This window comes from Aythya fuligula, chromosome 12 (genome assembly GCF_009819795.1).
Source record: "Aythya fuligula isolate bAytFul2 chromosome 12, bAytFul2.pri, whole genome shotgun sequence".
Classification (NCBI taxonomy): domain Eukaryota; kingdom Metazoa; phylum Chordata; class Aves; order Anseriformes; family Anatidae; genus Aythya; species Aythya fuligula.
This window is the reverse complement of record NC_045570.1, coordinates 16,765,832-16,778,269: the sequence shown is the minus strand read 5'-3', so window position 1 is coordinate 16,778,269 and position 12,438 is coordinate 16,765,832. Positions and strand designations below refer to the sequence as shown.

The 12,438-nt window shown below is 37.7% G+C and overlaps 1 protein-coding gene across 1 annotated transcript in view; it reads right to left on the bottom strand.

The window, feature by feature from the left end:
• PLCG2 (phospholipase C gamma 2) overlaps positions 1-12,438 on the bottom strand; it is a 63,442-nt gene that overhangs the window by 17,989 nt on the left and 33,015 nt on the right. Inside the window, exons 10-20 of the mRNA XM_032195873.1 lie at positions 12,268-12,369; positions 11,976-12,094; positions 10,595-10,680; positions 9,477-9,597; positions 8,471-8,639; positions 5,766-5,870; positions 5,472-5,561; positions 4,244-4,422; positions 3,298-3,498; positions 1,687-1,806; positions 566-746 (exon numbers count right to left, since the gene is read on the bottom strand). Coding sequence (XP_032051764.1) covers positions 566-746; positions 1,687-1,806; positions 3,298-3,498; positions 4,244-4,422; positions 5,472-5,561; positions 5,766-5,870; positions 8,471-8,639; positions 9,477-9,597; positions 10,595-10,680; positions 11,976-12,094; positions 12,268-12,369 — 1,473 coding nt within the window. The remainder of the gene's footprint in view (positions 1-565; positions 747-1,686; positions 1,807-3,297; positions 3,499-4,243; positions 4,423-5,471; positions 5,562-5,765; positions 5,871-8,470; positions 8,640-9,476; positions 9,598-10,594; positions 10,681-11,975; positions 12,095-12,267; positions 12,370-12,438) is intronic.

Here is a 12,438-nt window from a genome sequence, read left to right as displayed (position 1 = left end):
TTGCTGAAACCACCTTTCTGACAATACATAAGCAAATAGGAGAGGAGGAAAGCCAGAAACCTACGATAAGCTCATTACTACAGTTGAACACAGCTGAACATGAGTTTGTTATTTAACTTGTCTGCACCTCAGTTTAATGAACAGTTAATACAATGAAACAGCAATGCCTCACCAAGTTTTCTCTTAATCAAATAGTTTTGAGATTGTGAGTACCATTCTGGGCACAACAGTGGAAGACAATACCCAAGCTCACAATTTCTGTGTTAAAGTACTTTAGTTCCAACAGTGGTTTCACTGTGAGATAGAAACTCTAAGACAAGAAAAGTGGTTTTAATATACAGTCATATTTATTCTTTTATTGGCATCTGCATGATCAATTTAAGATCTCTGCCCACTCCAGTAACAGAAGAGAGGGACAACCGTGCTATTGTCAAAAACTTGTTTCAGCAGAGCTACACCTCAATTTCACAGACTGCGTAAGCTCCCCTGAAGGACATCTATCATAGCTAGAACCACACCCAGCTCGACCAAGTCTAAATCTGGGACTCAAAGGTCCATCACTCACCGTGCTGTAGCGCTCCAGCAGCTCTTCAGTCACCGGGTAACGCAATTTCATTTTCCTGTACAGAGGGTGCTTCTCGTAGTATGTTACAAGCTCCACTAAACTCTCAAAATAGGCTGAGGTTCCAAGCACAAAATGGGGACCTTCTTGCCGAATTCGGAAGTGCTTCACCTTCCCCTCAGCTCTGTGAAACAAGTACAATTGCTGTAGAAGATATTGGTACTTGGCATAGTGAAAGCATCAGCACTGCAAACTAGACCAGAAGAGCTTCGTGCATCTTAATCATATGAAATTGTTTCTCTCTCTTCCAAAGCATCTTTTATTCAAATCAAATTCCATTTGCCTGCTTGAATTCACAAAAAGACATTCTCACTTTTCTACAATGTGCAGGGCCTTGGGACAAATCCATGTTTTTGCCTAGATTAAGTTTTCCTATTTTTTTCCCCACTACACATGGGTATTCTGTCACTTTCATACTAACTTAAATGTCTTGAATCAGACAGAATCCCTCTGGAATCCACTGCTGCTGATCTGCTCCTGTCCCTAAGCAACAAGACAAACTCGCTTCAAATGTGATTTGATTTGAAGGCACAATGGAGAATGCCATAAGTCTACACATTTTATTAATGTTGTTACAGGAACCACAGTTTCAAAAATATTTTCCCTGGCAATAAAAGCCTAAAGTAAATAGAAAATAGCTTCATTTTGACAGATAACAAATTAAATTTGGTCAGTTATATGACAGGGCAGGATTTCCAGAGGATAAAGGCCTCAAATTGCTGCTGAACCAACACCAAAAGGAACTTCAAATAGCACCCTGCAGCAGGGAGCAAAGAAATGAAGACAGGTCACACGCAGTTCTGTATACGAAGAAAGGGACAGTTGGTGCCCAAATGCTCTTTATAATAGCATAAAGGTTTATTCCAGTCACACACTTAGGTTGTACGATTTCTTAAGGACTTTTTACTACGTATGGACCTACTATGTAAATTAACTGTACTAATTACTCAGAATTTGATGGCATGAATTTTATGACTCCAAAAAGCCCATAGTATTTTTAAATGAGAAAAAAACAGAACACTGTTGGGCTACGAGGTAATGTATTCATATCCATCTTTTCTTACCTGAAAGTCATGGCAAACGAATCAGGCTCATCTCTCTTTCTAATCAGAAAGGCTCCATCTCGAGGGATTCGCATCAGCATGTCTTCTGCCTCTCCCCGACTCAAGTTGCTATAGTACCAACTACAACAGTCAAAAATCAAAATGGACAAGGATTACAAAGCTTGTCAAATGTCATTCAGTAACAACAACAGTGTTTACTAGCGATAGAATTAACATTACTAATGATAGAATGTTATATATATAATGCTATATATATAACATTATAATTAGGTAACGTTACTAATGATAGAATCTCAAAAACTATGAGAAAAAGTAAGTCATTTAATATTTATTTTATATTCAGACAGGCTGAGAGTTGGAGTTGTTCAGCTTAGAGAACGGAAGAGAAGGCTTGGGGGAGACCTTGTAGAGGCCTTCTGGTACCTAAAGGGGTGCTGCAGGCAAAAGGAGGAAAGATTCTTTATTGGGGAATGCAGTGATAGGACAAGGGTAATGGTTTTAAACTAAAAAGGGGAGGTTGAGATTAGATACAAGGAGGAAATTCTTCATTATTAGGATGGTGAGGCACTGGTTGTCCAGAGCAGCTGTGGATGCCCCATCCCTGGAGGTGTTCAAGACCCTGCTGGATGCGGCCCACCTAGCGAAAGGTGGGCAGGAGGGCTGGAACTAGACAATCTTTAAGGTCTCTTCCAGCCCAAACCATTCTATCATTCTACGATCTAAATTCTTTCACTAAGAACTTAATTATATCTTTCACTGTAAGGACAGTGAACCTTCAGTGTAGCTGTGACCAGTACAATGCCAGTACATCTCCACCTTATACATACATACAGGAAAGCCAAACCCTTAAATTGTACCCTTCTCTCATGCTGCCTTCATAAGTTATCTGTGGACACACAGCGACTCCCAGATCACAAGCGGAAGAAAAGAAACTTAAGGTCACAGATTTCTATTTCTCAAGCAAAAAACATTTTCTTTTTTTTCTGATTGCAGAGAAAACAGAACAAAGGGCAATGACTAGAGTGCTCTGCCAACAAACAAGAGCAAGCTCTGCCCAGGATCTATGTCAGGCAAATAGAAGCTGGAAATAAACACCAAGTTATACTACTCCCAAACAGCATGGGGTCAAGTAAGCCTAACCAACTCTGACAGGGGTCAGTTGGAAGTGGGGATCAGGGAAAAGTAACTCAGTTTGGGCTCACTGCCCCAGTAATAGAAGTTTTCAGATGGCACAGACCATGACCACTTAGTTGACAGGTCACACTCAACTACTAAATATCTAACCCAGCCCACTGGGTACTGTAAAACTCTGAGCAGAGAATGAAGGAATTGCACACTTCCACAGCATCACAGTTCTCACTGATTGTTCTAGCTGTTTCTAGTAAATTGCTTTCCAGGTGACTGCTCTCTGTTTTACCATGTTCTCACAAAATCAGCGCTCTTACTCAGCATCCTTCAGGGAAGCTTATACCTCTGATATCCACAAACAAGCAGCACTCAGGTGTGCTCCTGAATCTGGGGAATTTTCTATGCAAAAATCCAAGACCATCAAAAAAAACAAAAATATTCTGTATCATAACAGCCCTGGTGCTTGCCTTCTGCTGTACGTACTCTTTATTTTCGTGTGGACTGGGATTAGGCACAGCATCCGTCAGACGCAGTTCAAATTCAGCACATCTCAAGTGGGCCTCTTTGTAGTGTTGAATGAGATCATAGATGCTATCAAAAGTGAGGTTGTCTGTCAGGTAGTATTTCACAGTGTCCCCATCACTTGAAGAACGGATACGGCAGTGCTGGACTCTACCTGACCTCCTGAAGATGTGAAGAGGGGGATAAGGAAAAGAAAGGTATTTGACAGGTTTTATTCTTTTAAGTGTTTCCTCAAGCATTCCTGGTTAACTATGTGGTAAGCAAGAAATCTTTACTATCTCTTAAAATAACTGAAGTAACAACAGCAACAAAAATGCTGACCAGTGATAATTACAGTCCCCAAAAAATTATTTTTCAACCCACAATGGCTCAAAAGGTGACAAACACTTACTCCCTTCAAAGTTTGTTCTGACAACAACAACAAAAAGAACACACAACACATCATGGAAAAATCCATTTCACCCCCAGGGGACTCTTTCATTGAAAAGATCAACCTCTGCTGATAAAGGTAAACTTACGAGAAAATGGTTGTGGAAAGCGTGGATCAGTGTGAAAAACAGTAATTTATCCTAAAACTAAAAAATCAAATTTTGGCCCACTCACTGAGGAAATAACAAAGCATACATCCTGACAGAGTGGAAAAAGGAAAAAGACATAACAGGGAGTCCCCTCTTGACAACTGTAACACTTCAAATAAAGTCTACTTTGCAAAAACGCACTATTCAGTGCACAGAAGCTCTATTTAGAAGGTAGTGTCTCAATCCCATGAATACCATTCTAGTAAATATGAACACCCTATTCCTATTTACTCTCGGCTACACATGCACATTTACAAAATGCATATATTTTTACGCAATGCCATAAGATAAACAAAACCCATGTACAGTTTTTATGATGATCACCATACCAGAATGACAAGGTGCAATCGTTAGGGAAAGCCTCACTTTCCCTAACTAGGAACGTCCCATCCTTGCCACCCATTTCAGCACAATATTCCTGGAGCAGCTTCTCAGCAGTTGTTCTCCCCTCTTTCATTTTCCCATGGAACCACTTCTCTTTTAAGTGCAGTTCAGTACGCTTTACCTCCTAGACCAGAAAAGAAGAATTTTTATTGTCCACTTCTAACTTTATGATTGTAATACAAAGTACTTCCTATTGATATAACAAGCTTCTGTTTCAGGATTTCAGCTCTTCTCAGATCTAATTCTCCTTCCACAAGCAATCTGATCGCCTTCATAGGCACACTTGACAATTCAAGTCACTCATTCAAGTCATTCAAGCCACTTCTTTGGATCAGTGACCAACTTAATCCTTATTTAAATATGTAATCAACATACTGAGAAATACGTTGATAAAGTGAAAGAACACAGAAGTGCAAATGCTATTTTATATTTTCAAAGCAAAGCACACTACTGCAAAATCATGAAGTTTCTATTCCACTTTTTCCTGGAATCACCTCTGTTACATTTGCTTACATGTTAATGATTTTAATAACATTGCTATGTAGGTGAATAGATAAAAGGTTTTGTTTGTGCAGAGATCTCTCTGAACTATGCACATACGTGTTAGAAATGAGAGTATGCATGGAAAACAGAAAAAGTCAGAACAAGAAACCATGCTGAACATAGCTGAGTCTCATGCTTCTTTTTTACCAAGCATGACAGACAAGCAATACACACCTGTGACAAACACTTTGCATGTGTGAAATGAATAGCATGCACTACTGTACACTGTGTAAAAGGTACACTGTATTAGTACACAACAAACCTTAGTTCATCAGACTGCCTAGTCAGAGAACAGCAATACTTAGCCAAAGGCACATAAGAACTTCAATTGTCAGTGGGCACATCAGCATTAGCGTTTAACCACCAAAATCATATTTAATTCTCCTTGTACTCACCTTTGTATGTCCTCCATTAGCCAAAGGGAAAAAAGATATTTTATTTAAAATAGGGTTAGATGGAGTACCTCAGCAAAGACCCCTTTTTAAAAAAATTATTTGCAGGTACATGTGTTATCTGATACAGACCCTCTACAATTTCTGTAACATCAGCATAAAAATATGCATCTATAAACACTGAAATAATCTGAGAGATTAAAAAGAACACACTTAAGTGATAAAAAGTAGCCATCACCTTTGATGAATCTTCATCAGCATTCTGTTCTATATCATCACTGAATGAAAGCTTTTCATCAGCAATAGCACAGTAGTGCCGAGTCCATTTCTAGAAGTTGAGAGAGATTAAAACCATTAACAAAACAGAGTCAAACTCACTAATTACAATTTCCAACTAAGTGTAACACTAAACAAAATGCCTTCTCCTCACTCACATTTCACGAACTGAGGATATTACACAAATATTGAGAAAATTCATGTACATATTACACAGCATAGTAGTAAACTTTAGCAGATGTCGCATAAACAATACCTGTTCTATTGTGTCCCACATGTAAAGTTCTCCTTGTTGCTTTTTTTCTTCTTTCTTATCTTCTGGGTTCACATCAATGTCTCCTTTCGGCCCTAGTTTTTTGTGCTAAAAAGAAAAAAAAATTAAACAGCACATTCATACACTCATAGAGGATTATATATAAAATTGATCGTACAGTCTCAGTGCATTCAGTATTACTGGAGTTATTTCCCTTCATTGCCCAGCTTTCTTCTGTTATTGCCATAACAGCAGCTGTTCCACAAAGCTTTATGTAACCTTGGTAGAATTTATCTCAAAAATGTTTCTCTCTTTATCTCTTGATAAAGATTTAAAAAGATAGTACAGATATAATTCAAGCAATGAAGAAACAGCTAGTCTGATAAGAGCTCACAATTCCTTACAGGACAGAAAGCTTGAAGTGACACTTGCATAACAAGAAATAAGGACAAGACGATAAACATTCTGCAGACAGCAGGACATAAGGAGAACCATAAGGAACCAAAAAAAAATACCAAAAAAAAATCAAGAACAGAAGAGGAATTAAAATGAAGGCGAATTCACTCTCCTAAAAGAAGAATGATCAAACATGATATCTTGTATGAGAAGAGGGGTGAGTTCTACTTTCTTCTTCTCCTTGCTTTCTAAGTCCTAGTTTAGAGAGAACACTACAACTGAAGTGTAGCAACAGAAGAGGCAAACCCAGGAAAGACCTGGGTACTGCTACACAATTAAGCCCAGATCTGTCTAGCAGAAGGTAGGTTACCGCACAGATGACACCAGTGCTTGTAGTGGAGGTGAGACAGCTCTCAACTAATTGCTGCTGAAGTTCATGGGGTTTTTGTGCAGCACATAATTTGGCTGACAGAGAAATACAAGCCAGAGTCCTTGAGAAGCATTTTGCATTAAATCGTACTATGTCCTCAGTTACAATGAAAAATGATGATGCAACATTTTAGACCATCCTAATGCAGCAATGAAAAGCTTATGACAAGGCATGCCAGGGAAGAGCAGACAGCAAGTGAAAATAGCCCACAAAGCTAATCCTTGTAGAAAAGGTTGAATAGATGAAATTGCAATAGCTGGACTATTCTAAATGAAGACTAAAAAAAGGAAGCAGGCTAGCTACAGCATAAAGAGCAAAATAGATAAGAATAGTTTTTGTTGCAACTTCTATGATTTTATTATTGTAAGACCATTCCTTCTCTAAAAGTACATTAGAAACATTTGTAAGTGATCAGTGTGCTTTCATACACACCAGTTTTCAATTAACTACAGGCTGAAACAATACAACACAGGCTATGTTGAAGGGCAAGGCTCAGCAATTGGAAGTGCTCACAAAAAGCAGTGGCTCAAGGGACTAAAGAACATCAAACACTTAAACCACAGTTAATGATAGGATTAATCCTCTCATAGCTAGTAGTTTTCAAATACATTCAATTCTGTGTCTCCTATAGGAAGATTTCAATCTGACAGGCCTATCTGAAAAATCCCACAGGCCCCTAAAGCAGGACTCAACTTGGTTTGCCAACTTTTTCCAGACAAAAGCCAAATACCACAACTAGCTTACTGGCAGGCGTGGATCTATTTACAAAGATTCTTTACTGCTCTTTTAGACAAGAAGGGATGATATGGATGTTCTCTTCTGCAAAATCACAGTAGTTTGTAGTTCTTTTTAAACCAGATCTGTCATGTTATTATTCACATGCCTATACAATTTCCCTTCTATGCTCTACATCATAACAATAGACAGTTTAGAGAAAGGAAGAAAGAAAAAAAAATAAGCAGAGATTTGAATTCTCTGCTTCCTGATCTTCTGCACCTCGCAGTGGCGTGCTATCATTTCCAGTCCTACATAAAGAACTGTATGCTTATATACATCTAGATGCATCTATTCATCATTGTTTCTTCTGTTCAGCAGTTCAATCCATGTGAGGTAGTACTACCGCAAGAGACAGAAAACAGAAGCATAGGTAAAAGCAATTATTGTACTATCATGAACAGTCCCCAGATTATCCACCTAATTTTGCCCTTCAATAAGTTCTACTGCAGTTTCAATCCAAGTCTTCTTTCAGTTTTCTGCCTGATGCACAAGAGTGCCAAGTAAAGCATCTGTATTGCCCAGCAGGTAAGACACCCTCACAGTGACTGCCTTCTAACAAAAGCACCGCAGTCTTTCCAAAGTGGTTTACTAAATTGTGTATGTAAATCACACCGAGTGAGTAAATGCCAATCAATTTTTGCAGTTCACCAAGTAAGCAGTCCTGACAGCTTAAGTCAGCAGTCTGCAAGTGCTTTGAGTTTTACTTGAAGGACAGACATCCTCTGAAAAAACAGTTATCGTTAATCCTACTTTCTATTCAAGAACATACTTTTAATATTTCTTAGCCAGTCACTAATTGTGTAAGAAGCCTATGAAGAGCATCTGCAGCACTGACATTTCAGGAGCTGGAAGACCTTTAGAAAAGAGCTGACATTCCATCTGGCACTTGAATTAGCAACTTTTATTGCAAAGAAAACCAACAGCAAGTATTTTAATAGGTATCTTTATGGAACTCCATACAATATTATGAATTTTAACTAGTACACACTTCTAGCATGGGGTTTCTTGTCTCTTCAACAGAAACCAACAGTTAAGTTGTGAAGCCAGCTGACAACTTCAGCTCTTGTTTTTATACTTTATCTACAAGCACACAACACAAGCCTACCTTGATGATGATTTTTTCTTTCAGCTGGGTTGGTGATGGTAGCTGATCTGCACTGGCTTCAACTGGTTTAGTTAAAAGCTGATCCCCGAACACCTCCTTGAACACTCTGGCCATGTATCGCTGCTGTTCCACACTACAGTGCTCTTCAATTGACAGAATGACTGGGTATCTTTGAAGAAAACAAAAGAAAATCAAGACATTCAGTTTCTTTTTGATTCAACTGACAAGGCAAGGAAAACACCACATTCCCTCAACCCCTAGATCAAAGAAAGTATTTGAAGCAAGCACAAAGAAAAAAGGAATAGACGCACAACAGATAAAGTCAGAAGGGACCTGTGGAGGCCATCTAGCCCAAATCCCTTCTTTGGGAAGGTCCAATTCATAAGTTAGATCAGGTTGCTCAGAGATATGTCCAGCCAAGTTTTGAATATCTGCAAGGACAAAGATTCCTTTAGTGTTTTGGGAACAGTTTCAGTGTTAAGTGTTCTCGCTCCCAATTGTTGGCTAATACTTTTTATGTTAAGGACATCTCAGCACAAGGTTTGGAAGGGCAAAGCAGAGAGGCAGATTAAAATTCATGTTATCAGTTCAGGATTCTCTCCTAAGACCTCCCTACAACATGACTATCAACCCAATAGATACATTGCTTGTCACTTGTAGTTTGTTTTGATCTTTTTTTAAAAAAAAATAATAATAATTAATTAATTAATTTAAAAAAAAAAAAAGTCATACTGTTCAGGATTTGACGTTTCACACTTCAGTTCAGTAAAAGAAGACAAGTGAGGAGACAGGAATCCCTTTTAAGGTATTAACTTCCCCAGCAGTAAATTGTTATGTAGCAGCATCTTTTCTCAAAGACAAATCAATTAAAAACTCGTGTTGTGCAATAATGAAAACCAGGATGACATAATTTCATTGTTTCTTTTATCTTTAAATCACAGGGAAAAAAGTTCAGGAAGGTCTAAGCATTCAAAAACAGGCTTAAGAAATATAAATCAAAGCTTACTCAGATGCAACAAAGGCATGATCTTTGATTGCTTGTACTACATCATCAAATTTGATCTTTGTTGTCCGTGTCCATCCATGGTAAATAATGGGTTTCCCATCAGGACCATCCCAGCAGTCCACTAGGAAAGACAAGCAGTGGAAAAATCAAGACACCAAGTAGTTACTTAACTCTAATAAAAGGAATACAATGTACATTCAGTTCTTCAGAGCGTTTCATACATGGATTCATATATTCATTTCTAATAAAATATTCTTAGATGAATTTGTCTATCTTACGGAGGAAATTATATTGTTCTTACTGAAGTGAACTTAAGTAAATTACAGTATAATTTTTTCCCAAAGCATTATTATGTGGGAATCTGGAAAGAATTCAAGCAGCTAAAACTTGTTTACAAGTTTACATTAATTTTCCATGTAGAAATACATTCTAACAAGTTGGTTGCATATCTATTTTTCTGATTCTAACCCTGAAACTCTGAGACACCTTTTGAAACACCCAAACTGAATGGAGTCTCTTGTTAATTGTTACAAATGTAAACCAGGAACTAGCTTAATAAGAAAGTGGTCAACAACATGAAATTCAAGTCAAACCTTTTAATAAAGAACACAGACACTGGGTTGAAGAAGCATACAGACTTAGTAGAGAACAATGACACAAAGACATCAACTGATTTACATGCAAGTTAAACAGGATGACAAATAACACCAAATTACAAAAATCTGAGACTTAGGCTTGTCTGTATTATGACAAAGGCAAATAAGCTTTTCACCTATCTACACTGCACAAGTAATTCAAATTTAAATCTTATGCTTTCATATAGCAGATCAAAGATTGAATTGTTTGTGTACAGTGAGAGAGTCAGACAGAACTTCTTGGAATTCCCAGGGAACAAGGACCAGAGCAAGCAAACAGAGCAATAATGAGGCATAACAAAAACTATTTAGGGAATCAGGGTTTTCATATGACTAACTAAAATTTAAAAAAAAAAAAAAAAAAAAAAAAAAAATAAACAAACTAGTTCTTCATTTCGGTTCTTTTTTCTTTCTTGGTAAACAGGGGAAACCCTGCTTATATGAAGAGTATGTTATAAACCACTCCACAAGTTCATTACTCACACTCAATACATCGGCATCCCATTCTAAGGCACCTGATGTAAGCTTCTGTGGAGGATTCACTTCGAAGCTGGTCTCCTGTCAGATATCTAAGGGATAAAAGAAAATTGTAAGAGAAGACAGGCGACCAGTTTCAATTATTTCCCACTCACTCACTGGGCAAAATGTTTTCTCCTGTTATGAAGGCTGTATGTTGACTGGTTGGGTTTTTTTCCAAACTTGCTATGGAAGAACTGGGCTGTGCAGAACCAGATACTATCAGATTTTTGAATAGACAAAATTATAGAAGGTTAATTTTCAATCAATCAGGTTCCTGTAGAAAAAAACATAAGCTCAGCACATATGCATAGCTGATCACGTTGAGACATAATCACAGTGGAGGGATGAGTATTTGGAGTGATACCACACCCTATACTTCAAGTTATCTAGCAGCTATATCCATATCCACTTCATTTCATTCCCTGCAGTATTTAATTTGTTCACCTCTCCTTACTCTCTTTACATGCTCTTTCTTTTTATTACAATGCTAGATGAGAAAAATTCCCATTCATTTGAAGAAAGTTCAACTCAACACCACATAGGATTTAACTTTAGCTAAAGAGCTTGCACACCATTTATTATCAACGAAAAGGGCTGGATGCCTTAGGCACAAACTATGGAAATAAGCAGCTAAGTTACTAAGCATAGAACACTTCCAGATTGTCTTCCAGACAAAGACAATGAATAGCCAAGCCCTGATCAGCAGGTATGCTAATTTAAAGTCCCCATATTCTTTTCCTGCTCAGTAACAAACCTTTTCTGCTTTTTGACATTGTAAACTGTCAACATATCTATCAATAGTGCATACCACCACTACGTCCTTTCCCAACACAACAAACCCACTGCCCCTTAGATCACACTAGCAGCATGGGATCTTCCCACAGGACAAGTTGGATCCTTACAGCATTCTTACGTTCAGGTACAACTGATGTTGAAATAGGCTTAGCAAACACTGCTGGTGCTTGGAAAAAAGAGAAGCTCCTTCAGTAACTTTGATTTCTGAAAACATAGAGGCTGGAACAGTTTGAAGTTGAGACTAATTTTTCTAACATAACTCGGAGTTTGAGGGTGTGGTTTTTTTTTGTTTGTTTTGGTTTTTTGTTTTTTTTTTGTTTTTGTTTTTTGCAGCAGAGCTTATTAAGTCTCAAAGTCTACGTAAGATTAAGAGAAGGGGAGAAAGGAAATCCACATGCTGTTTTTGCCACATTTACATCACACTTCAGGAAGACTTCACATATCCAGACAGTATATTTCTGGATATTATAATTTAAAATGTTTTACTTTCTCCTAACATGTGCCAGGTCTGTTTGAACAGAGATAGATAATGGGACTTCTGATAACTTACGTGTTATGAGAGGAAGAAATCCAGTAATGGGACAAAGGATTATTCATGTCCTGCACATCTATTGAATCATACTTCTCATCCCAAATACTGTTTTCTTTTGCAAAAAGGTAAGTAAGGAACTAAAATGCAAAGAGAGAGACCGAATTTAAATGTTTTAATCATACAAGAACATAAGAAACCCAACAATGTAGCAGGAATATGCCAAAGGATCTGTCAACCAATAAACAAACTAGGAACTAGCAGCAAAAGAAAAAAATCCATGAGAAACCATTACAAAGCATCATCAGTTTACCTCATCAACAAAGAGGAAGGGTTCAGCAGTTTCTCTCATAGTGTCATCTATAAATTTGGTCATTCGTTCTCGGACTTTACTCAGATCTTGTGCCCAAGACTCCTTCAGATAACAAAGTAGAAAACAAATTTAGATGTGGTGATATGCTATATAAAATCTGACAAAGAACAG